At 38.6% G+C, this 26,968-nt stretch overlaps 1 protein-coding gene across 1 annotated transcript in view; it reads left to right on the forward strand.

Annotated features, from left to right (window-relative positions):
- GUCY1A2 (guanylate cyclase 1 soluble subunit alpha 2) overlaps positions 1-17,193 on the forward strand; it is a 140,623-nt gene extending 123,430 nt beyond the window's left edge. The window contains exons 8-9 of the mRNA XM_027651961.1: positions 4,672-4,826; positions 15,706-17,193. Of these exons, the coding sequence (XP_027507762.1) occupies positions 4,672-4,826; positions 15,706-15,913 (363 nt within the window). The 3' untranslated portion in view covers positions 15,914-17,193. The remainder of the gene's footprint in view (positions 1-4,671; positions 4,827-15,705) is intronic.
- Positions 17,194-26,968: the final 9,775 nt, after the last annotated feature.

Here is a 26,968-nt window from a genome sequence, read left to right on the forward strand (position 1 = left end):
TTATTAGCCCAATAATTAGCGACATATAAAGGAGCAGTTGGTACAGATGAAAAGCATGAATTTTATTAAAAAGGCTCAATTTAAGTATAACATAATTTATATATATATATATAATGTATACTACACATACATTAAAGAGAATAAATTTATTACAGACAAATAATGCATCCTGGTGTTGTCACCTAACTTATGCTTTATATGCTATTACTAATCTTTAATGGTAAATGTTCTGGGAAAGCACTGGTAAGGGCTGCATGTTCCATATGGCTTGGGAACTCTAACTGTACACGTATAACTGTTATTATTGTTGTAAGTTATATACTCCAGGCAGATTTTCTTTTCCTGCAAAGGTAATGTGAAAGGCTGATGTGCCTCAATAAGTGTCTTGTTGCTAATAGTTTGATCACACATTTTCTTCCTTTGTAAAAAGGAGCCTTAAACTGTTAACATAACACTTATCAACTCAATGAGGAAAAAGACAGAACAATGCATCTGCAGACAAAATCAAACCTGGGAAATAAAATTTTATGAAAACATATATCGCTAAAAAGTAGTATATGACCAATATAATGGTTATTCTCAGTATAAGAAGGCACTCTAAGGAATACTTCACAGCAATAGCTTCAGTGTTGCAGGCTCTTTTCTTATAGAGAGCCATATAATGAAGCAGAAGTGGAGTTTTATTTTAAGCCACTCTTGGTGTAATTTTGTCTTGTATTAGGCAGTTATCTCTATGGTTTAATGAGAAAATGTATGTGAACTGTCTTGCACCCAATGAAAACATCAGGTTCTGGCACTCTCATCAGTTGTTCTATGTAGTTTAACCTGTGTTTGTGAGAATATCTACCTTTTTTATTGTATGAACATGTTTTTTAAAAATCTCTGAAGATACTATAGAAGACAAAATGTTATGTACTCACTCAAACCAAGAGTTTTTAAAATCTCTTTAGATACACACTATATTAAATAAAAAAGCTGTTTCCTTTCTTTTTTTCCCTCATCCCTTCTGAAATTCAAGCAGTTCACAGAAGATCTAACCTGGGTGTTCCTGAGTGAAATTTTGAATGTCCATGTATTTTTGTTCCCCGACACAATTTTTCCATGGAAGTTGGCATGGATTTAGCTTCATTTACCTAACTTTGCAAAGGAAAATATTTTATATTAAGAGTGATGTATCAGCTTGAATTTTTTTCAGCAAGCCTGATTGTGTAATATCTGGTTTCCTTGGCACTTTCAGAGCAGAAAAGTCATAACCACAAAGGCCATTTATTTTCCCAGTGTCTTTTTGAAACAATCATGAGAAAAGATCTTGGAAGCATTAACTGTGTGAGTAGGATTTGTGTTCTTCAAGAGTGACTAAACTTTTGCTACTGAGAATTTGAAAATCCTGATGGACTTGGAAACCCTTTGGAAGTCCTCTGTCACTGAAGCACTGAACGATAAAAAACTACATGGCCATGTAAAGGGAAACACTTTGAGAATGAAAGTAAAAAAAACAACCAACAACAACTTTAGCTTTCACTGCATATACTGAAAAAGTATATTTTATTTTTTAGTACATGTTTTGCTATCCAATTTTCTTTCCACTCTAATGTATACTAAAACAAACCTAGTACTTTTTCATACAGTTTGAATCTGGCCTTCACATGTGTTTGAATGTGCCCTAGAGGAAGTCAGCAAGTGATTTATTTGTGATTTTTAAATAAATGTACAGAGTAGCAGTGGAACAAATAGGTATCATTAGCTCTGTTCTTAAAATGGTGTGCAAAATAACTTATCTGTCTCCCATCTCACAGGAAAAAGGCATTGTAAACAGGTTCTTTATTATTTATTGAAAGTTGAGAGCATACTTGTGTTATGCGAGCAAGACTTTCTACTGAAGTGTCCTGGTTTGAGACCTCTAAAATTTAATTCTTGAGTTCAAGCCCCCCTCCCACATCTCAACCCAGTGTGAGATGGGTTTTCCAGACACTACACAAGACTCAATATAGGGGGAAAGGGAATTATATTACAATCACTGTACAAATAAATATTACAATACATCATATACATAATCTTAACTATCTCTCCTATGATAAATCAGTATTTACAGTGGGTCAGTCTCTTCTCCCTGCAATAAAAGTCCAGAAGGGAAAAGGAAAGATCCTTTCCACTCTCAGGGCAGCAGCCTCTCTTCTTCCATGTAACAGCTGTAGCTGGATTGTTGTAGCTGGATTTCTTTCCAATACACACAAGGGGAGTCTCCTCTCCCCCTCTCAGCCTTTCGGCTCCAATCGAAGGTCTCTCTCTCTCTCTTTCGTGGACTGCAGTAACCAGGACAAAGGTTCGCCTCACCACGTCATATCACGAAGTGCAGGGGTCTTTGTGACGGTCCCTTTCCTCAGGGGATTCACCCCTGAGTCAGAACGTCTTGGGCAGCTTTCAGTTGAAAAGCCTTTGCCTGAAGAGTTCTATCAGAGCTCCTGTGCTCTTGTCTCAAAACTGCCAGCTTGGCAGCAGCAGCGAGGGGAGCCAAGGTCACCCCTTCCGCATTCCGTCTGGCCATTCCGGTCCAGCTCCGGGACGTCTTGAGCTTCTTAGCTCCTCTCTCCGATGCATACTGTGCTCCAAGACTCCTCTCAAATAGGAGTCCATCTCCTCCTCCTCTCTAGGAGGTCTCAGAGGGGTTTGGGGAGTTTGTTTCAGTTCTTACCCCAAACTCTCTCTCTCTCTGTAGAGCTTAGTCCTGCTCTGTTTCTCTCCATAAGAGATCTCTGTGTCTTCCTGCTTGGCTGCAGGCCATTTCTGCTGCATCTTATCTCTTTCTGGCTCTCTGCCACGGTCTCTCCGTTCACTGCTGCTCTGCCGCCACTTTTCAGTATCTCCTGCTGCCCACTCACAGTGGAGAAAAACTCCTTTAGCTTTCTAGCTACAAATACTTGGCCCAGTCTAACACTGTTCCAAGTTCCTGCAGCCCCCCAGCTGGGGCTGGGTGGGGCCCAGCCCCCAGTGGGGCTCTGGGCCCCTTCTCCTCGTGGCCTTACAACATGGCCACCTCTCTCCAACAACTACAACATCCTTCTTTTCCGGTCTGCTTGTGATATGTTTATATTTTGCAGGAGTGCTCATTGGCTCAACCCCAAGGGACACCACCCCCTCAGGGGTTACTATTTTTTTTAATTCTGGGGGGAAAACTTTTCTTTCCCCCACCACATGAGGGCAAGTACTGACCTCACGTATATTGAGGAGGGCTGTTTGCTCATTTACCATAGTAAAGGTTTGAAAGTTCAGTTAAATCAAATGCTACTTATTCACAGCCTTAAAAAAAAAAAAAGGAAGAAAGGAAGAAAAAGAAGGAAAAAAACCCCACCGAACAACCTAGTCTGTAATTAACAACATTATGATGAAGATTGAAGGTTTTATGTTGCCTGTGAGAATGTTGTAAGTAGTATCACACTGAATGCAGAACATGTTCTTAGTTTATGCATGGGCTTAGTGTATAGAGATATTATTAGCTTAATGTATAGCAGATATAATTGTATACCCATTGTCTGTGGCATATAAGAGAGGAACAAAATTAAAAATGCTTAGCTGTATGGTAAAAGTCTTGGCCACATGGGAAGAAACATAGTTAGTGAAATAATGTGGGGTCCTACATGTTCGTAGAACTTCATGGACACCAATGTTATAAAATGCTGGTATTTTGTTCACATTAAAAAGGGGTAACTAATTCATATCCCATCAGACTCTCTGTTTTAGTAGCTGTTATTTTCTTCACATTATATGTTTTACAGCAATCCAGTTGCTGTGAGCAAGAGTATCCTCAGAAGATAGAAATATCTTCTTTTCATTTTTTTAATAGTATAAAGTTAACAAGAGAAAAAGACCCTTCTATCTGTAAAAAATATTTTCTTAGCTAACACAATTGGTAGCTAAAATGTATGCAGAATAAATCTCTGTTTATTCACTCTGAAAGAAACTTGGATGGTGGCTGAGATTTACAGATCAATGTAATTACCACATCTCAGACAGTTGCAGGGGATGATTGCTAGAATAATCACATGGGGGTTTTTAATTTGCTGGGGATTTATTCCTTCTTATTTTGAGGAGGATACAATTACTTTAAAAATCATTGGTGCCTCAATATTCAGCGTTCTCACTATTGCAATATCTGTCTGACAAAGTGAGAAAGACCTTAGACCTTGAAGAGTTTGGAAGAAAAATACGAAGATAAAAGTACCTTATTCGTTCACTCCACTTTACTACTCTTTCTGCCAGTTTGAGAAAAATTGGGTCTTACTTTAAAGCCTGTGTTAGAAGTGGTGGTGAAAATAACCCTCAGTAATGTTTTATTTGTGTAATTAGGTGTCTGATATTGCAGCAACTCTGGATGATCCCATCCTGTTCTGTTCACGATTCCTGTTTTGGCTATCATAGTCTCCAGCAAATGTGCACAGAAGAAGAAAATAATTTTAGTAAAGAGATAACCATGTTTTTGTTCTTTTTTCTTTTAACTGCATCTGATTTAAGGTAGAGGAATAGAAGAATCTGTTTTCTTCCACTTCACTCTTTCTTCTTTGGTTTGTTATTAATTTTAAGCATTACTGTGACTGGCTTATAAATAAGTGCTAATGACATAACTGTGGGCAGCACAGGAAAAACAGACTGACATGAATCTCCTGTTTTTTCCAGATGAGGATAGGCATTCACTCAGGTTCAGTGCTGGCTGGCGTCGTTGGCGTAAGAATGCCACGCTATTGTCTATTTGGGAACAATGTCACCCTTGCGAGCAAGTTCGAGTCAGGAAGTCACCCACGCCGCATCAATGTCAGTCCCACCACATACCAGTAAGTCCTCTTAGCCTTTTCATAGTCTGTCTTTCAGCCTGTTTTTGAGTTTGATCTTGTAACATGCTCTGTCCTCAACACATGAACTTCAACAGAAAGTCATCAAGGCACCAGGACAACTGGAAAGAGGTGTTACACGGGGATGTTCGTCTTTCTTTTGCAGGTTTGCATCAGAATGTGCAAAGAAGTTAGGTAAGGGAGACAATGAGGCACAACAGAACAGCTAGCCATTTCCGCCTAAAATAGCATGTAACAGAAAAAGTGGGAGATATTTCCCAAAGCATTATAGTTTTGTGCACTATTACAGCTTTTGGCTAAGGATTTGAGTTCCACCCACTAAACACAGTTCATGAAAGGAAGGATATTCCCATTGGCTCAGAAGAAAGTCTCTAATTTTGCCGGTAAGGCCAAACTTTCAAAGAGTTTTCATGCTTTCTTGAAGACAAAATTTCTTATTTAGCACTTTAAAGAGACATACTCTCAACGTAGGAAAAAAGATTGAAAATGGCAAAGCATTATCCCCAGTTCTTTGAAGAAATTATGCAAATAGAGAAAATGCTTGATTAAATCTGGTTATGAGGAACAGCTCCTAAAATAAAGTGTTCCTTATTGTTCAAATTTGACAGATGATTATTAGAGTTTCTACTGATTGGATTACAGCTGATGTACTCACTTTTTTTTGACAGGAGATCTCAATCTTACTCTTTTTCAGTGTTTTATATCCAAAGTAATTTTCTGAAGTAAGGTTTTGCTCAGCTTTTGAAACTGTGTGGTAAATCTGTATACAGTTGTTGAAACAATATTGCTTTTCTTTAGTTTTTTTCCTATTCAGAACTGTGAATATCAATTTTTTCCTATACTTATCTACGTAAATAAAAATTTTAAATGGGATTTCTTCCTCCAGAATTGAAGTGTCTGGTGTGCTAAAATAGGAATCAGTCAGAAACTAAGTTAAAAGTAGTTAAACTAGTGCATAAAATGGCATTCTTCTGAAGATCCCATTCACTTGAGATCAGATTTTGAGAATGGAGCAAGTATAGCAAATTGAACAAGAGGCAGAATAACTGAATAGGCTTTGTATCATAAAGTGAACAGACATAGATTGATAGAGTTGTCTGGTAACATGCAAGAGAAAGATAGACCCAATCTACTATTGTTTATAGAAAATGTTTTCATTTAAATAAAAATAAATTCAATAAATATATAGGAAATTTCTGTTTGCAACTTGGTGTCATTTGAAAAGAAATTGTCCTTGGGACCTTTCAGATAGTGTTCTACTGCTTTTGGTTCTGGTCTTCCACTGTAGGATAGGAGAAACCCTGTAAAACATTGTTTGAATAATCAACATGAGATTGTTCACCAGTTGGGTGCCAGTTATAAAAGTTACACAGTAGCAGGGCCTTTGGTGTTAATTTTATAGAAATGAAGGTATGTGTTCTGGCAAAAAGCAACCAAGGCCCTATGACAGGGACCTGAACTTTCCTTGAACAGGATCAGTTCATAAAAAGGAATGTTCTCCAAACTGAGGTGGTCTTCAGGATATTCTGAAAGTGCAGTCCATACTTTTTCAGAAAAGATCATAGTACTTCACAAATGTGGTTCAGGGGTGTGATTTCACTCAAGGCTATGGTGTTGCTTGCCCATATTTCTGTCCCTGAGAGAAGAAATTGGTGAGTTAGGCAGTTTTGTGGAAATGTAATGAATGTACATTTGGGGAACTAACGATCACAAAACTCCCTTCTTTTCATGCTGGAACCAGAGTCACTTTCAGTGTACGAGTGCCAGTTCTGTAGAGTTTGGTTATGAGTGATATGGCACCTCCTCTGTGAGACACAGATTTGTGCTCACTGTTGAGCAACCTGATCTAGTTGATGTCCCAGCTCATTGCTGGGGCATTGGACTAGATGGCCTTTAAAGGTCCCTTCCAACCCAAACTATTCTATGATTCCATGGTTGCTTTTTTTTTTTCATCACATAAAAAGTTTGTTCTGAAATCTAGTTTGTGGGTTTCTATATGGAGTTTGTTAGAAATCTGTGCTTTTATGCTGCCCTTTATCTGACTCCTAGTCCATTGTAGCACAGAGAAGATGGATTCTCTCACCTCTACCTGGCTGCCATTTGTCATACTGTACCATAGCAAGTCAAATGTGGGTAACCTGGGTTTGGAGAGCATTCTTGCTAGGTCCTAGATAGCATAATATGAGTCAGATTTTCTCACCTTGTGTATCTTCCAGGTTGCATCAAAAAAAGAGCTTTTTTTTTTTTTTTCATTTCCCTTTAATCCTAGAAATCCAGTAGGAATATGACCATTTGTTTCAAGATGGCCAAATTTTCACATTATATGACTATTATGTCTATGCTTATCTTCCAGAAAGTTACAAATTTAGACTGTTGCTTCTAAAAGAGAAGACAATAGAAAAGTGATTGGCATTGTAATAATGCTGTTACATAAAACTGCAAAACAAAACACAGCAAAATATGGAATTATTGGTATTTATCTGCATTTTTTGTACTCTGTAAACAATCTGCTGTTATGTGCTGAACAAATTCAGTGCTTGATTCAGAGAACTTTAAGTGCAAGTAATAAACTAAACACATGATTACAGGTAAAGGAAGAAAAAATGCCAAGAAAATGTGTTTGAATTAGAGGCAGTTATCATTCAAGGTAAATGGCTAAAAGTAGTGATGATCAGGCTAGGAGCAATTTTATATTACAGACTTCAGAGATTACGTGAGAAGATAAAATGAATGTGCATGGGGCAACTTGAAAGGGCTATTTCAAACCATACCTTCTGGCATGGTTGAAAGCTTGAAAACAGACAGGGAAGAAGTAAAAAAATGACACTGCTGACACAGCAGCCAGGAAAGACTGCAATTACAAAATACTCTAAGGAGCAGAATTATTCGGAGCTGCTGAAAGTGATCTAGGAGGTTTGAACGTAATATCCTGGTACTGTCCAAATAAATAAGTAGTGATCTGATACGTCTTTATAGAACTTTTCTTGAATATAATTTGCACGAGTACACTGTACACAAATAAAGTGATTCATCACAAACTGAAATGCCTTTATATTTGACTTTTTATTCTATTAAATGCTTATATTTATTATACTGTGCTACTGTGTACTCAGTTAATATTTCTATTATCTAGGAAGCAATGTTTTCCACAGTAGATAATTCTGCAATCAGTATGAAAATAGCAGAATTTTCGGTTAAATGAAACTACTGGCATACAACTTTTGTGCTTATAAAGTATGCAGATACTAGAAACTTGTCCAATACTTGTCAGCTTTTGTTTTACAGTAAAGTTTATGCATCATAAAGCATCATTAGCATTCAAATAATAATCACACTTCAGAATACCTATTATTTGTTTCAGACACTTCTCTGCAAGCCTGTAATCTGCCTAAGTAAGAATCATAGTCTAAAATTATAAATACAAGATGTGATATTTGTTGCCTAGCAGCAACAGTGATCCTGGGGCAGCCTTGCTCCAGTTACACCTGCCTGGGTAGAGCTCTGCAATATGTGAAACAGCACCTTTTAAAAAGGTGAACTTAGAATCTATTGAATCTGAAACCTCAATTCTGTCTGAAATATCTTGTTCTCTAAACTCAGACAGGTCTTTTGACAGAAGGATCACAGAGCCCTGTTTGCTTTGAATCACTGAGCACTGTGAAATGATAGCACTGGAACAGCACTGGTAGAACTTCCAGTGGAACATGTGGAAGCTGGAGAGGAAGCAGAAGATCTCAAACTGGTCTCTGTTTAAACATGTGGACAGGAAGAAATAGGAAAAGAATCAGCTGAAGGTTTATTTAATTCATCCACTTTATCCTGAATTGAATAGAATTACCCTATTTTCCATACTCAGGAAGGAAGCACAATGCGATTTATAAAACTATTGAGCACAGAAGAGAGATTAAATGTTTTCTAATTCTTTGTTTCAGTCTTGAATAATTATTTTTATGGGATATTACTATAATATACCAACATTCATCTTGTTTTCCTAGTTGTGTTGCAATTTAATGTCTTGAGATTTCTAAAGCAGTTATCAAAAGCAGGTAAACACAATTGTTGCTATTTATCAAGTAACTCCTGTTTAAAAAGAAACTATTTTTTTTCCTGATCTTTCTACCTCTGGTCTTTTCCATCATGCATTTCCCTTGTGGAGAATGTGCTTCTGAAATTAAGTGTTGCATACAGATACTTTCCATTATCATATGCTGGGTGATACATCTGGGATCTGAGCTTAGGCAAAGTTGAACAGCCTGTATCCCATATCTTTATCTTGATTTAGGAGAGAGAGCAACCTAAGTGTACCTCCCTGTTGAGCTGGGTGAGGTCACTGTGTGTTCACTTGCCTAAATTACTTCTCAGACTTTAAAATTGATTAAACCCTGCAGAATTTATATATGTTTTTAATAGTTATTTCACAGAAAGTTGTATGAAAGAAGTTTTAGGTAATTAGAGAAGTATTTCTATAAACTCCTTATAGAGTTTTCTAATCAAATTCTTTTTCTTACAGCTTATGTCTATTCATATATATTACTTTTCCTACAGGTTATATCTATATCTACATCTATATTTTTCTGCCTCATATGGACAAACCAATGGGTTTGCTCTCCAGGAAGGCAGTGCATAGTTTCCTTTGCCGTAGTGTGTTTTATTTCTTTTAGAAATATTGTTCAAATTTGATCTATACAGACTCTGATTCAGATTCAGTCTTTTCAGATTATTTTGGAGCATTCTTTAAAAAACTGTTTGTTTTTATGTTGTTCAATTAATCATGTATGCTTTCAAGAAATGTTGAGGGGCAGACAATTTAGTTATGGACAGAACCGGTACACACCTTATACATGGACAGAAAAAATTATTATTAGTCTAATTACAGTATTAAAAGTGTAGACAAAATGTGCTGGTTTATTCTTGGGTTTCTGTTCCCAGTGTCATCTGCTTCCATGAGGCTGCACTCCCCCGTAGTGGGTGTGGTTATGGTCCTGGGGCCTCTGCTGCCCAGCCATACTTGTGCTCGTATTTTTATTCAAGGTCCATAGGTAGTTCACTCTACACAGAATAATCTGTGCGTGAGATCACTGTTCATTAGTTAACCGTGTATGTTACAGCGCAGTTTCACACAGCTAATGTAAAGCTAAAACATGTTTAGGCAATAGTCATCTGACAGCTACACAACTGCTAAAACTACAAAAAGCTCAAGCCTAGACAAATCCAGGCAATCCTGAGGCCAACACCGTTACATCAGTGCAAAGCCTGAGGCCTTTTCCTAGTGATGGTGCAATCCTGTGTGCTGAGCCTTTTTCTCTAATGTCCCAAACAGAGGGCAGAGACCCACTATTCTTTCTGTTTAGGTGAGTGAGAAACAAAAAAGTATTAAAAATCAGAGACAGACACTCACCATGCTGAGCTACATGGAGTATACAATATGTTCCATTAAAAATCATGGTTAGTCTTTGATAACACCAATACATAAACTTCCGTATTTAAAAAAGTAACAAATACAACGTGCAATTACTTAGATAGAGACATAGTTAGGGTTTTTTATCTAGTCTCCTGGTCTTTCCAGCATGCGTAGAAACTGAGGGAGAAATTCAAACCCACCAAAGTTTAGAACCAAGTGCACTGATTTTTGGCATTACAATAGCAATTCTGTATCAGGGACAGGGCAATCCTAGTTGTGGGTATAGACTAGGGAATGAGAGGCTGAAAAGCAGTACCACAGAAAGGGATATGGGATTCCTGATGGATGGCAAGTTGAATAGGAGTGAGCAGTGCCCTGGCAGCCAGGAGGGCCAACCACATCTTGGAAAGCATCAGGCGAAGTATCGCCAACCAGTCAAGGGAGGGGATTGTCCTGCTCTGCGCTGCCCTGGTGCAGCCTCACCTTGAATATTGTGTGCAGTTTTGGGAAACACCATATAAAAAAGACATTAAACCATTAGAAAGTGTCCAAAGGAGGGCTATGAGGATTATGAAGGATCTGGAGGGGAAGCTTTATGAGGAGTGACTGAGGCTGTTCTGCCTGGAGGAGACTGAGAGGAGACCTCATTGCAGTCTACCACTTCCTCGTGAGTGGAAGAGAAGGGGCAGACACTGATCTCTTCTCTCTGGTGAACAGTGACAGGTCCCGAGGGTTGTGTCAGGTGAGGCTTAGGTTAGACATTAGGGAAAGGTTCTTCACCCGAAGTGTGCTTGAGTGCTGGAAGAGGCTCCCCAGGGAAGTGGTCACAGCACCAAGCCTGAGAGAGTTCAAGAAGCATTTGGATGACAGTCTGTGGCACATGGTGTGACTCTTGGGGTGTCCTGCAAAGGACCAAGAGTTGGACTTGATGATCCTTGTGGGTCCCTTCCAACTCAGTATATTCTATGATTCTGTAGTTTTCTGAATATAGGAACTCACTGATGAAGACAAGACTTTTTCTTGCCAAAATACTTTGAAATATTACCCTGTGATTTTTTTCTATGAAAAAAAAAGAGAGCTACAGCATTTAAAAACTTCTTCAAGGTTCCTACTAAGTATGATCCCATTCACACACAGACCTCCTGACTTTTCTTTAAATTGAGGAATTGAAAATAAAAAAAAAATAAATTGGATAATTCTCAGGTACTCTTTTTGTCTGAAAGCAACAGCGCTTCCACCAAGGAAGGGACAGAACAAGAATTTAGACAGTTTTAGAAGATATCAGGTTAGGAGAGGATGATGTCAAAGTTAATCAGCTGGAAATCAGTGTTTAAGAAATTCTTCCTCCCCTGAATCATCAACAAAGAAGATAAACTGAGAGCAAACCTAGTTTCAGACAATCTGTAGGAATGCTTGAGTACCCTGACCCTCACTGAATTGTAAATTGAATATCCAACCACTTGAGTGAATATGGGACAGTCTGGGGACATTTTTTGTAGAGTTTAAGCTGGAACATAATTTCTTGAAGGTGAAGGATAAGACTGTGTGCTTAGGGTAGACTGTGCTTTAAGACTTTCAAAACAGACAGTCCGACTTCATCACAAAAAAAGTGCTCTGAGAATGGTCCACAAGGTGAGGAAACCAACCAGAACTCGGTGCCATCACCCAGGAGATGTTCCAGACCAGGTTTTACTCTGGATCTTCCCTTGAGCCAGAGGGGAAGTGTAAAAATGGTTGCATGGAATAACGTGACTTGGTGGTCACCTGGTGTCCAGCCAAGGTCAGTTCCCCACTCTGTGGCTGGGCCTTGTCCTCACTGAGGATGTGCACTATTCATTCAGCTGCTTGGCAGAAGTATATTTTGGGGTTCTTTGTACCCATGAAAAGGAAGGCAGGAAACTTAGAAATGCCCATGGCTGTCAGCTGCTACTGTTTTCTTTTTAACATCAAGAGTGCCCTAAATATGAGGGAAGATTCCTGCAGAAAAATGTTCTCATTGCTATGAATGGAGAATATGCAGATAACTTGTTTCTTTGGTGTATACACAAAGCTGTAAGAAATCAGAGGCGATTTCTGAACTATGATCTCATTCTTAGACTGGGAAACCAGGTTTCAGGACCAACATATTTAAGGAATTTTAAGAACCTATTCTTTAAGTGAATGCTAACAAGAAACCATTTTCATCATGATTAAAATCTTTCTAATAGCATTATTCCATGAGCCAGAAATGTCTTTTTTTTAAAAGAAGTATAAATTAAAGTTATTAGGATACAATGTGATCATAAGTAGCTTCCATTAGGATTTGATAAAGAAGGTTTTATGCCATGCTTGCTTGAGAGCTGAAATATTATTCCAATAAAGGTCAACTAGAGAATTTCTGAGGGTGAAAGGCTAAATCGAGCAGTGCATCTAATACAGGGATGTGGAGTCTATCACAAACCACAGTAGTGGAGTAATCTCAAAAGGACTAAATGGTTAGTCATCCATCACTCCTTGAGTATTTGACTGTAACCAAATTACAATTCAGCAAACAAATGAAAATAAGATTAATAATAAATATCACACGCTTTTATTCTATGAGGAAAACTGTGTAAAATATCAATTAATCTCAGTGCCAACCCTGACCTGAATCAATGAATATATATGTTTTACAGTTTCGGACTTGTGTAACTGTCATTAAAATTAGATAATGTTAGGCTCTGAGAAGGAAACGATTGATTTTTAGCAAGGCCAGATGCTCCACAGTGAATAGTCAGTTTGAGGAAGAGTGACTGCAGTGAAAGCTTACAGATTTAGCTCAGAAAGTTCTAAGATTTCAGCCACTGTGTGCAGAAATAGAGTTTGGGAAACAGTGAAGCGAAGAGTTGTTTCAGTGTATTAAGCCTGTAGTTTGGAAGAGACGAAAAGAGAGAAGCCTCTATAGGGGCTTCTGCAAACATTTGTGTAATTTGGAAAAGATTACATTATTTTGATCATAAAATTGACAATCTGGAAAATAAATTATGACCTTCAAACCACATGCTAACAAAGACCGCCACAGAAGTTCAAAGGCAAAACCATTGTTGGATTTAAAACCAAGTGATTATTTAAAAGCTGGAAAGAAAATGCCTTTGTATTTCAATGACCTCACACAGATTGTCAAGACCCATGAAAAATACTCAATAATGGAAGTGCCATTATATGTGCTGAGAATCCTGGAAAATTCTTCTGGCAACAGGATTTATTCATTCATTCATTCATTCATTTACTTCCCAGAAATCAACTTTACACACACTAAATAAACCATCTATTACAAAATTCACAAAAATTAATAAAGTCCTTCTCAATGATGTTTTTGACCTTCAGATTGATTGACAGAAAGAATAAATATCTTGGGAAAGGAAAAGAGGAAGAATGCTTTCATATATCGAACTTGGATATATGAATTTACCTCTTACGTTTTTTTTACCTTTACCTTTTACTCAGAATTTACCTCTGTCTCGAAACTGCTCTTTTCAACGCAGGAAGGGATTGACTACCACTAACTTAATTTACTGAAAACAAAATGTGTAGAGTTATTTTCTTTATTTTACAAGTCCAGCTAGTTTTAGGGAAGATACTTGATAAAGAAGCCCTAAATTTTCAGATCTAGCCAGACAGAGATTTCTCCACTATGGAGAAGATGACAAATGGCAGAATCACAGAATTATAGAATCAACCGGGTTGGAAAAGACCTCCGAGATCATCAAGTCCAACCCTTGATCCAACACTGCCGTGGTTACTAGACCATGGCACTAAGTGTCACATCCAGTCTCGTCTTAAAAATGTCCAGGGACGGTGAATATCCACCACCTCCCTGGGCAGCCCATTCTAATGTCTGATTACTCTCTCTATAAAAAATTTCTTCCTAATATCCAACCTAAACCTCCCCTGACAGAGCCTAAGAACGTGCCCTCTTGTCTTACTGATAGCTGCCTGGGAGAAGAGACTGACCCCCACCTGGCTACAACCTCCTTTCAGGGAGTTGTAGAGAGTGATGAGGTCTCCCCCGAGCCTCCTCTTCTCCAGGCTAAACAACCCCAGCTCCCTCAACCTCTCCTCACAGGACTTGTGCTCGAGTCCCTTCACCAGCCTTGTTGCTCTTCTCTGGACCTGCTCCAGTCCTTCCTGAACTGAGGGGCCCAGAAGTGGACACAGTACTCCAGGTGTGGCCTCACCAGCGCTGAGTCCAGGGAAAGAATCACTTCCCTGGTCCTGCTGGCCACACTGTTCCTGATCCAGGCCAGGATACCATTGGCCTTCTTGGCCACCTGGGCACACTGCTGGCTCGTGTTCAGCTTCCTGTCAATCCAAACTCCCAGGTCCCTTTCTGCCTGCCTGCTCTCCAACCACTCTGTGCCCAACCTGTAGCGCTGCAGGGGGTTGTTGTGGCCAAAGGGCAGAACCCAGTACTTGACCTTGTTGAACCTCATCCCGTTGGAATCAGCCCAACTCTCCAGCCTGTCCAGGTCCCTCTGCAGTGCCCTCCTGCCTTCCAGCAGATCAACACTCCCCCCCAATTTGGTGTCATCTGCAAATTTGCTAATGGTGCACTCAATCCCCTCATCCAGATCATCAGTAAAGATATTAAACAGGACTGGGCCCAACACTGATCCCTGGGGGACACCACTAGTGACCGACCGCCAACTGGATGCAACACTGTTCACCAGCACTCTCTGGGCCCGGCCCTCCAGCCAGTTCCTAACCCAGCACAGAGGGCCCGTGTCCAAGCTGTGGGTATAGAAGGCAGTATAGTCAGGTCTGTGATGTTGTACCCCTTGAGCAGGCATGCCGGGAGGATGGCTTCATGGCTCCCTTTTTGACCTCAACCAAATGACATAGATTAAACCCATGGGTACTTTTGATGAATAGTGTCAGATTTTGTTCAGTTTTTTGTTTGTTGAAACTGGATTTGCTGTATTTGAACCTGATTTATGAAATACAGTACTACTATATATGAGAAGAACACAAACTGACCACCTTGCTTTAATATGTGAGAACTCCCAAGCACTGCCACCTTCATATCTGCTTTCTAGCAGGAAATGTGGTGGTAGTCATCACTCTGAAATGTTCCTTTCTGTTCTGTCCAGACTGGAGTGTTTTAATTGAGTGAAATGACACGTTATGGACAATGACCATTATGAATTCAATTCCCTTTCTGGTACTTTATTTTCTTAATGCTGACACTAATTTTCAGAGAATGTTTTTTTGGGGCCATTCCCGCTGCTAATCTCAGTCAATAGCTCCTTGAAGTTCACAATGATAAGTACATATATATCAGCTAAGGATGCAGACTTAGGATTTCTTTACATATTACATAATACTGTTAACTCATTTTTCACTTGGTACTACATGGGATCAACCTTTTCCAAAGAGACGTTTCTGGAATGTGTTTTACACTTATTTATACCTCTCTGTTCTGTTTTGTTTTTTTCCCCCTAGGCTTTTGAAAAAGGAAGAAAATTTTATTTTTATCCCTCGTTCCCGTGAAGAGCTTCCAGAAAACTTTCCAAAGGAAATTCCTGGGATCTGTTACTTCCTTGAGGTCAGAAGTGGTCAGAAGCCGCCAAAACCCTCCATCACATCTGCCAGAGTGAGAAAGGTTTCTTACAACATTGGCACCATGTTCCTCCGGGAGACTAGCCTATGAGGCCTGCTGCAGATCAAAGACTCGTCAAAAAAGCACAAGCCCGGAACTGGGTCATGACAGGGGAGTTGGAAGTTCTTTGTATGTCTCTGCTTTGTTCTGAACAGGCGGTAAAAGCTCCATGAAATGTCAGGCAATAATCATTTTAAACGGTGGGTGACTGCTGTCAGTAAACAAAGTGGAGATAGGAAAAAAAATATTAAGCAATTTATTTCCACTTCCAGAGGAATTTCTTTCATAAACTTCAGTCTGGCCCCTCTATGGCAAACAAAATGAAACAACACCCCAACTCTCAGATTAGAGGTTGGTTTTGTTTTGTGCAGAAATGATGGTGGTTCTCTGTAGATTTGCACCAGCTAAGCAGAATTGAGAGTCAGTTCTGATTATGCATTCCTACATTTAATGTGTTCTTCAGTAAGGTAATGATGTTTTTTAACTTTATGAACAAACATTTCATACATGTACTGTAGAGCTGTTGTAACCTTCCTGGCAGGAGGAATTATAATTTAATACAAATATTGTAGGAATTTTACCTATTTTTATACATATTTCACTTTCTGGGTAATTGCATTCCACATACTGTAAACTGAGTGAGCTTAGATAGCTTTTCAGAAGAAGCTACTGTATATTTCATACATTTTACCTATCAAATGCATTATTATACAAGTAGGAAGAAGGCATTTCTTGACTTTTTTTGGCAACAAAAATACCAATATTTTACAGGAAAAAGATCCCACTTTGGTAAATCTCTTTACCTGATGCTTATGCTAAAACTTTAGATGAGCATTGTCTTCTTATATAAAATAATGTTCAGTATTTGTCGTACAGTGCTGTATGTCTAGTCTTTCCAGAACAATGCAAACAAAGTGCAGAAGATCAATGTGTGGACAAACAGAAAAATTCTCTGCAGTGGGGCTTGTTTGCCCTCTAAATTATCAGTCAAAATGAATTTTGGTAGAAGCCCTGAACTTTTTTTAAAAATTTGGTCTTGTGAAAACTTATTCTGAGGAATTCCAGCATACACTGAAAGCTCTCTGGGTATTAGTTTTCCACATTTTTTATTTGGACTTGTGCTTCTAGTCCAGATTGATTATTTCAAATCCAATCTGTTAATAATGATTGCTCATATGTTAATTTCCTCTATTGCTGGATTGGCTTGCAGGTCTCCTGCTTTATCTAATGAAGATCAAAAAACCACCAAAAAGAGGAAGGCAGTACTTTCCCTGGTTAATGCAAATGACAGTTCAAGATTTAGATTAGTCCAGGTCAATTGAAAAAAAAAAGTCCAGTTCTTTGCTGTTGTAAATTAATATAGTATTATTTCCTTCAGTTAATCCAGCTGAAGCAAGATGTGTATCTGTCCCCTAATAGGCACGTTTTCACCATTGCTTATTTCTCACATTTTTGTTTTCAAAATAATGGCAGACAGTTTTCCTCTGTAGGTGTACTGCCTTTGGGGTTGTACTGATGTGGACTGATGTTATTCTGCACTTGCATATTGTTAGTCAAAACTTGTGCAGTGATTCAAAGTGGCTTTGCTTTACGTGAACCTAATCAAAGCTCACTGTAATCAAAGGTAAGACTCAATAGCACTAGGAGGCATGAGAAACTTTGCATTTATCTAATCCAGACCAGAAGGGAGTTTGCTTATGGATTTAATAGCCATAATGTGAGACACATTATGAAAATAAGTAAATAACTTTCACCATATGTCCTGATTATCCAGTTAGATCTTTCTGTCTTGAACCTGTACAGACTTCAGCCTATCAAAGACATCTGAACTTATTATGCAGGAGTGTTTTTTTTTTTCTTGCCTGAGGGGGGTAGGTGCATTGGAATTAGCCCAGAAACTTACTTAAATGGACATTCACTCACTTTCTAGAGCAACACTGATGTTAGAACATTGATATTAGAGCATCTTTGGGACTGGAGGAGTTAATCTTTTATCTGCCTTGATAAACAGCATCTGCAGCTCTATGACCTGTCTGAAAAATGACTTATAAAAACTGTTCAAGCTTGAGGTTGCAGAATTTCCACCCAAACTACAGATCTGAGAATTTTCTGCCCAGGATGACAAGTTTTAGCCTATTAGTTTGCACAGACACAGGATGTAGCGTTCATTTTTTCCCTGGGAACACCAGTGAGACATGCAAGAATCATAAATGGATCAAAGTTCATGTTTCACCACTGAAAGAGGAACACTATTTCCTGGCTAATAAATCTGTGGTTTTGATATCTATACCTAGTTCCCTAGAGTGAAAATTTTTCAAATAGCTGTCAGTAGATTGAGATTTCATTCTGACTTCACTGGCACATCCTCATTGTTCAGTAGGTGCTGATGTCAGAGTGCCAATTTCTCTGGCCAAGCCCTTTTTCTCTTCTCACCACTCATAGTCCTGTGTGATGAGAACAAACATAGAGGTTTGGACCAAAAGCTTGTGGCTCAACTTGTCTCTGACAGTTGCCAATAGGAAATGCCTTAGGTTAATTCTGTAGCTGATCTTGTTTGATGGAAACATTTTCGTAGGAAATGGTGGATAAATGCTAATTCTGCTAGCTAATTGGAGAAGCCATCTAAAACAGATTGTATCACCATCCTCATCCTCTCAGAGACTCTTTATTGTATAAGGAAATTTATAATCACAGAGATGCATGGTGTCAGCATCACCATGGAGACAATGACAGTGTTTGCAAATAAGCCACCTAACTCCCAAATTAGAGCAGACTTACTGTATAAGAATATACAGTCTCTGCTTTTTATAAGCTTGTGTAAAGGTAGCATATCTAGAACTTCAACACTGATGCTAAGTATTATGTTATTGTTTCTGTGTTACGACAAGGGAAGTTAATAAAAAAATTTGGGCTATCTAGGGACACTTTTCTATGTCACTGTGAGAAAAGTGTAAAACAAATTCTCAGCACTTTTTAACTTTGTAGTTGCATCAGCTGCCTTTGATTTTAGGTTGCAAGTTTTTTTTGTTGGACACCTTTCTGAAGTTAAATGAAATTTATTATCAAGATTGATGCTGTGATGCCAAATAGGTGGTAGTCAGATTCAATGTTTCTTCAGCAACACTTACTTTTAGTGATAGGGAAAGTGTTCTCATTTACCAGGCTTTGTCTTCATAAATAAAAAAGTTCTCAGAATGTTATACCTTGGAATGATGAGGAGGAGAAGTTAGAGGTGCTGAAATGGATGCAGAAATCATATACTGTAGTTAAAACGTTCTTTCAATATTTTCCTTCCTATAAAACAGATGATCTTTTGTTCCTCTGAGTAAGAATGTACATGCTTCTGTTTCTTCACATAGCTGCAAGTAGCCACATCTGCTGTCTCGAGTTTCTGTTTGGAACAAATCCACCCCTCTGAAAAGAGAGGGAGGAGATCTACTGCATAGTGCCTGAACAAGGCAAAGGAAAGCTGATGTGAGGACCCTATCTGGGCTCATCGGTCTCATTGCCGCAAACCTGTTCTGTGCAGCTTCCCTCTGCTCCAGTCTCAGAGAGACGAGAGACCATGAACTGATCACAGAGGCAGATCCAGTGGCCTTTTTTTTTGTACAAAAGTCATGAGGCCCAAGTAAACAGAGTCAACAGTCATTCCTCCAGAGCACTTTTTACACATTTGTGTCAGATTTTTCTGCCTGATTGAAGCTCCCCATCACACAGGCTTTTCTGTGATGCAGTGCATAGAGGTCAGGAACTCAGAGCAGGAAGGAAATAGTGATGGAAGTGGTAGAGTGGTGGATAAATTTTGTTCTGCATCACTCTGGTAATATTTGCCATTCAAAGACAAAAACCTCTGCATGGGAGAATTGCTACTAAGCCAGGACTCTACAAGTGTGGTTTTCTTGCAGGATCCCAAAGGATATTTCTTTTTTTAATTCCAAAGAGCCAATAGTCATTAACTGTGATTGTGGTTTTGGCTTCACTGCTCATTCCCACAACCAGTTTCAGATCTGAGTCTGTTTAGAAAGGCTTTTTGAAGTCTGGAAGCATGCCTCTGCAAACAGAAAACCAAAGCTTTTAAAACCTGGGAAATCTTGTATGGGAATTGTCTGTTCTGAAGAAATGCTTGTGGTTGAGTCATTAACAGGTCCTACTGCAGTTCATGTATGCGTATACCATTTCACAATGCTATCTCTTCCTGTGCTTATGCCTAACAGCAGGATCAGGCGTATTTAACAGCCCTCTTTCAGTTTTTCCTATATAAATGAAACAGTGCAAAATCATGACATGTTGCATGTGTTTAGAAGTATCAGCACTGCACTGTGGCTTAAACTCTGATAACCAATTTCACATTGTATATTTCTTGCTCTGAAGAGATCCTTCTCCCCAGCCATTTAAAAATGAAGGGAAAAAATACCAACAAGTCTGTGTTGAATTGCAAATGAGTCTGAAACCTGCATCAGTTGTTGGGGCAAGTTTAACTACTGGACAGCTTTCAAATTCTTCAGCTGTCACAAGCTGTCACACTTGCATGCTCATGCAGACCATCCTGCCAAGAAATCTGTAATCCAACAGCAGCATTGCAAACTTAGGACATTTTCTAGGTTTTCCTCTTCAGGTCTCAGGCCACTACTTCACCTCTGCTGAGTTCTCAGAGTTCACTGAGAAGAGCTAATTCCCCATCCTAATGCAGTCTCAGAGCTTCTGGCTTCATTTTTGGGTTCTGGGGATCTCTTCCAAAATTTTACATGTATAGTATTGGAAATAGCAACATGCTTAAATTAGCAACAAAACAAGAAGCTTAAAAAAGCTTGTCAAACTGAGAAACAGTTGGTTCCCTTCCCTCAAGGTAATACATTATTCATAACACTGTACTAGGATTGAGGGTGCCAGTGACAGTAGAGGCTGTGGATGAATTGAAGATGCTGAGTGTGCAGGAGATTCAACAGGCAGGAGTTAATTGGCTTCTGTTGCTGTTCATAATTCCATCATCTTGCATGCTATGTCCTGCTCTTGGTCAGGCTTCTGCTATTCAAAAGACCCCCACTTTCCTTCCCTTAATACACTGTGTGTGATATCAATAGTGAATAATTTCTATTATTGTTCTTATTAGCATATATTGTTGACATGGCTGCTTATATCTAAAGAATAACTGGTGTTAAGGGGCTGATGTTTCTCTTCCTTGCAGCAAAGACAAAACTGCTACAATGATATGACATGCTCTCACATCCCTAGAGAGGGAGAAGACTGCAGTGCAAATTGTCACTGGTGGATTTGGCTGAAGTTAGTGCATTAACAGTCTATGGTGCGTTCTTAGCATGTTTTATCTGTGCAGATAGGAGTTACTCCTTAACAACATTACGAATTTGCAATGCATGAGCAGGCTTACAACAAAAATCTGTAAACTGTTTAACCTCATAAACATGATCGATTTTTTTGTGGCTTGGCTGTTAATCACACATGAAAAAAAGAAAAACAGTGAAACTGAGGAAGGCAACAATTCAGTCACAGGCAACAGGTCGTTCACCTCTTCACATGCTTACTTGTTCCTGTGGCTTAGAAAGGTTGACCTCCAGTTATCTGCGGTCCAGGTTACTATCACTGTGTCACTATGGCAACGAAATGGCCTATGAAAAATAGCATGAAGCATTTCAGTCTGCTTCCCCCTGGGCTGGGGTTCTCATTTAAGAGGCCAATATAGCATGTGATGCAAAGCGGCAACTTTGCTGGCAGCCTTAGCAAAAGGATCAGTGGAGGCAGATGTTAAACTAGCTGTTTGCTCCAGGGACTTTAGTTTCCAAAGGTAGGGTAAGACAGAACATGTTTTATTTTGGACAAAAAGATAAGACAGAATATCAGAGAAACAAGTGTTTACCAGGGAGACAGATTTAAAGTGAATCAAGAGCGACACACTGGCTACCTTGGCTGCAGCAGTGCCTTCAGCTCTCTGGCCCACTTTGGCATTCCAAGAATCAAGTTTCCTCTGAAGACTAGGGGACAGATAAATGTTTCAGGCACTTGTCCCATCTACTCTAGATACAGCATGAGGCTGCCTGAATCCCTGAGTGTGCTTAACTTTCTCAGTGACCACAGATGCAAATCTAGACTAGAAATCTGTTTTTTAAGATGGCCAAGTGAGATCGATCCCACTTGGGATCCCACTTCTTTTCAGCCCAGGTGCTGTTTCTCAGATCTAGTCTTGCTGCTTTCCCGCATTTTGCATTGGCCAAAATAAATTGAATCAAATTAAGTGTCAGAGGGATAGATAAGCACATTCCAGGATAAATAAAGTTTTATATGGTAGCCATGGTGACTGTTAAGAACATGTGCTGCTGCAGGTCTGCACATCTCTACTCCTAGTGTCTGAACCTTTTACAGATGAGACCAACACTGCCAATCACAACTACTGGATACCATTAGGACTGTGATTTAGAAAAGCTTTTCAACTCTGAGCTCTTAGCCCAATTATGCAAAACCTCTGTGCCAAGTTCACCTGAACTGTATGCTAGAATGCCTGCATAAACCTTGTTAGTTGTCCTGTAATAAAGATGGTGATAAAATACATATATTCTAAAGAGCAGAGAGAGAGTTGCCAGGTTATCATTAGCATACATTTTTTGCGCTTTTGTAAATTTGTAGGCCCAGAATTAACTTTCCATTAGCAGAAGGTCTCGCATTGAACTACTCATTTTCTAGGTAGTTATTCCTTAGCAATACTCTCTAATGACTACACTTGAAGCAATAAATAAAGCCATGCTAATCTCTTCTGTGTAGACTCTTGTACAATACCTATCACCTTAACAAACCACCTTCTAGCCAAACATTAAATGGTGGAATAATGCCCTGGCATGTATTATTTGTCCTTCTATCCTCTTCCTCACAGAAAAAGAGCATGTAGTGGAATATTTTGATTTTACGAGATGGTGTCTTTTTGTTAGTTTTCTAAAAATATATGTTGCTACTTAAATAAGGAAGAGCAAAATCAGAACTGTAGATCAGAATTAGAAAAGCATTTTGGTTGTAAAGAGAGTATTTTAAAAATCTGCCCACTGAGTAAGACTGGTCTTACATCCTAGAAAAAACAGTACCAGTAAGAGATGTAAGATATACCAAGAAATGATAAATATGAGCAATAAAACAGGCAGGTATATATAATGGATGACTTCTGCTTTATACACAACAGTAAACAGATGCTAAAACTGATTAATGCCCAGAGAGAGCAAATACTGTTTAATCAATTCTGGCATTTGTTTATTACCAGTACACCTCTAAGGTGTTATTTTTTCCTTACTTAATGAGATTGGACAATACTGTTAAATCAATATCAGAGTTTCTGAACTCATTGCAAAAGAGCAAGGTTAGGAGTAAATAACTATCAAGAAGAGATTTTTTTAGAAGTGAACCATTGCATGAGAGAACAGATCATATGGAAAAGAAAAAGAGTTACTGACAGGTATATTTATTTTAGAAGTTTCTATGGCACTTCTGGTTGATTGAAATAATTCTGAAACTGTATACTTAAAGCATGGCTGTCCAGTTCAGATAATTTGCATTTGCTAAAAAGGAGAAGGTAAAATTTTTAAAGTCACACAAGGGACATGCTTCTCAATCCCACTTTCTCTGCTTAAACTCAATCTCTTTCTGAAGGTTGAACCAAACTTTGCTGAGTGATTCTGGGGTTCTGAGTGCCTAAATAAGTTTTGGAAATGTGGGTTATAAATCTGTATCATTTATGTTTCTTTGAAGTGTTCTTCATGATGATGTATGAAAGCAAATTCTAAGTACCAACCAGCAGCAAAGGTGCATTTTTTTAGTGCTAACCTAGATGATGAAATGTGGATTTTTTGTAATCTATGCAGTTTTTTACACCTTTTTTCAAGGTGATGCTCCCAGATGAGTTGCTGTGAGCGTATGAATGTTCTGATCTTCAGTGGGGATGGGGCTTGTTACCGACCTTTATAATGTTCTGAGGGATTGTAAGGAAGAAAGCACTGTTAAGCCAATTCCATCCAATTTAACTCATCCACTGAGGGAGTGTCAGGTGATTCTAAGATTTACTTTCTTATTACATCTCTACATGTACTTGTCAGTGTTTAAGTGTGTAAGCATTCCTCTTTGGAAACTTCTTGTAGGTCCTGCAAGTGTATAGGGAAGAATCTTACAGAGAGAAAGTGTCTGAAGAAAGCAAAGTATGTGTGTGGGAGAGAGAAGCTGTATATAGAAGTGCAGCTGATGTTAGCTTTCATCTATTTGGAAACTGGATGACCCAGAGATTATTCATACATAGTGCAAGAAAGTACTGTACGTAATGCCATGAACTCTCAAGGCATAAGGATGAATTTTAGAGTCCACAATCATTAGATTTTTTGTGGAATTGCATAAGAAATGAACATTTTTTTTTAGGGTTTTGTTTGTTTGTTTTGGTTTTGTTTGGTTTTTTTAATAACAGTTGAATTTCTAGTTGCATACTAAAATTGTGGCAGAAAAAGAAAGCCTAAGAAGTTTAAATGCAAAGAGTCTCCTGTTTTTTTGTATTATTTGACTTTTCTGGAGGTAGGACTAAGAATTCCTTTGTGATTTCACCACTGAATGCAAAACTAGATGTGAAATAGAAACCAAGAGCCATCTCTCCAAATCATCATGTTATTTACTGCTTGATTCCTTCTTGGAATAGTGGCAGTTAGCAAACTACTTAAGGAATCCATCGCTATGAGGAATGGATATCTGGTTTTTTTAACATTGAAATGATCATTCTTCCTCACCATTTTTTCCCCCCTGAAACAGTATATAGGTTGATCTCTGCAATCACTGGGTAAAGAACAGGGGAGCAGAGGGCAAGGTGCTGGCTGACCATTCTCTCACTATGATCATATTTACTAAAGCTTCTATCTGACCTGTCCTAAATTGTGTTAGTGTTTTTATGCACTTGGAGTAGCCAGATTCTCTGACAGGATCTTGTGTCAGGCTCTGAAACAGACAAGTGGAAAGGACCAGGGCTGCCACTCTGCTATACTGCTCCCATATTTCTCTCTTCTGTTTGCAAGTGCCATTCTGATCCTTAGACATCTGTGGTGATTTTCACCACAGTCATGGTCATGGAGGCTGTGGGAAACTTCTTGGGAAGAATCAATAATATGCAGTCCTCTGCAGTGTGAACTGTCACTCTCTAGAGAAGAGGGATTAGAAATAGTATTGTCCTCAAGAGCTGAAAAAACTTGCAGATAAACAGTTTCTGTAATTACCAGGAAAACAAACAGAGAGGCAGGGTTGTGCAGCAGGTTGTCCCATCTCATACACACTGATATGATAATGAAATCCAAACCCTGTGGAATTGCAGGCACATTATTCTCACTTGCTTTGAAGGTCAACTAAGAAGCTAATTTCTCAAATGGGCTCATAGCTCTGAGAAAACGTAACACTAGTCATTTCTTCCAACAAATTACAGTTGTCAGAGAAACTGGATTAGTAGCTCATGGAGCCAAAAATAGACACTATGGGCTTGCCAGAGAAGGATTAATTCAGTAACAAAGGTGAAGGTACATCAAAATATCGTAACATCTGGAGAAAAAGCAGCAAAAAATGCTCAACTGAAAGCAAGTTACCCATAAAATTACGTTAAAAATAGTCTGAATCACAAAGCAGAAGAACAGCAGTATTTAGTCTTCACTCTGCTTCATTCACCTTCTAGACCCACCTTGCAGTTTCTGCTTTATCAGCTGAATCAGTTTGTCCACAGTCCTTTCAAAGTCATGTACTTCAAGAAAGTCATGTTAAAGCCATTATTTGAATACTGGAGAAGAAGAGTATTTGGCTTGACATTTCTATCTTCTTTGCAGGCGGGAGGGGGACATAATTTACTGCTAAATGTATCCAACTGAAAAATAAAAACTAAAATCCCCAAACCCAAATCTAATAACAGAGCTACAGAGAAAGCAAGTTTCCAAACCTCAGCATATCTTTACTAAAAGTTGGGTAATTATTTTCTATTGCCTCAAACATTTGCGTTTTAAAGAATCCTCTTTCGTGCCATGATTTTGAAAATTTGTATTGCTATATTTCTACTTGCTTGGATTTAATAAACTAAAAAAACCAAACCAGTTCTTCATTCTTCTTCAGTTACTTATTTTCCATAGCAGAGCAATTCCACAATTCTGCATATGACTCTGAAGGTGCAGCAGTGCACTGCAGATAGGGAACCTCAACCTGTCTGGTGAAGAGGAAAAGTTCTTCAAGGTATAGGTTGCGTCTCAGCTGAAGACAGGGCTGGTACTAGTTTCATGCAGTTTCTACTGTGACTTAAGTAATTCTTTTTACTTATGTATTCAGAAGCTCAGGAATAATCTTCACCACTTTCTTTAGAAATTTTTCTGTAGCATGTGTCTTTTCTGCACACCTGTTATAAAATCTCTGCATTTCAGATCTGAGGCATTGACAAGTGTAGGGTATAAATAATAACTTATGTCAGCAAATCAAATCACTGTGAAAAATATTTGCAGAGCATTTCTGCTCATTCTCTTTTAGATATCTTATAAGCTAGAGTCCTTTTTGCAAATTCTGTTGTTGCGGAAGCCTTTGGTCATCATTGTAAGAGAGGTCAAGACTAATCTTGGGTTTGGGATTTAATTAGCATCAATGCCATTTATCTGACATTCACTGTGTACCATTATTATCGTGGCATTAAGGTTCAGTGGTGAAACAGAAATGTCAGGATAAGCAACACCAGCAGTTATCTGCATTGCACATCCTACGCATTATGTACACATTCCATGGCATACTTTTTATTTTATAGAACATGATATGACTGCTTAAATATGTAGAAAAATAGTTAGGAATAAATAATACAAAATATATGGACATTCCCTGATAGCTGTCTTGAGATATGGATATGTTATCATCTACCCTTGGGATTCCTCTAAACAAATCATGTATCTTTGGCATCTATTCTTACTTCAGTGAAAGACATTGCCATCATCATGCCTTTAGTTGTTAAATTTCAGTTACTTTAGAGCCCAGAGATTAATGACACTGGTATTTTTCAACCATGTATTTTAAGAGAATAGTAACTGTTTGGGTTAATATTTTAAGAGAATAGTAACTGGTGGACTCCAC

Source organism: Corapipo altera, unplaced genomic scaffold, assembly GCF_003945725.1.
Source record: "Corapipo altera isolate COAL_440 unplaced genomic scaffold, ASM394572v1 0, whole genome shotgun sequence".
NCBI classification, from domain to species: domain Eukaryota; kingdom Metazoa; phylum Chordata; class Aves; order Passeriformes; family Pipridae; genus Corapipo; species Corapipo altera.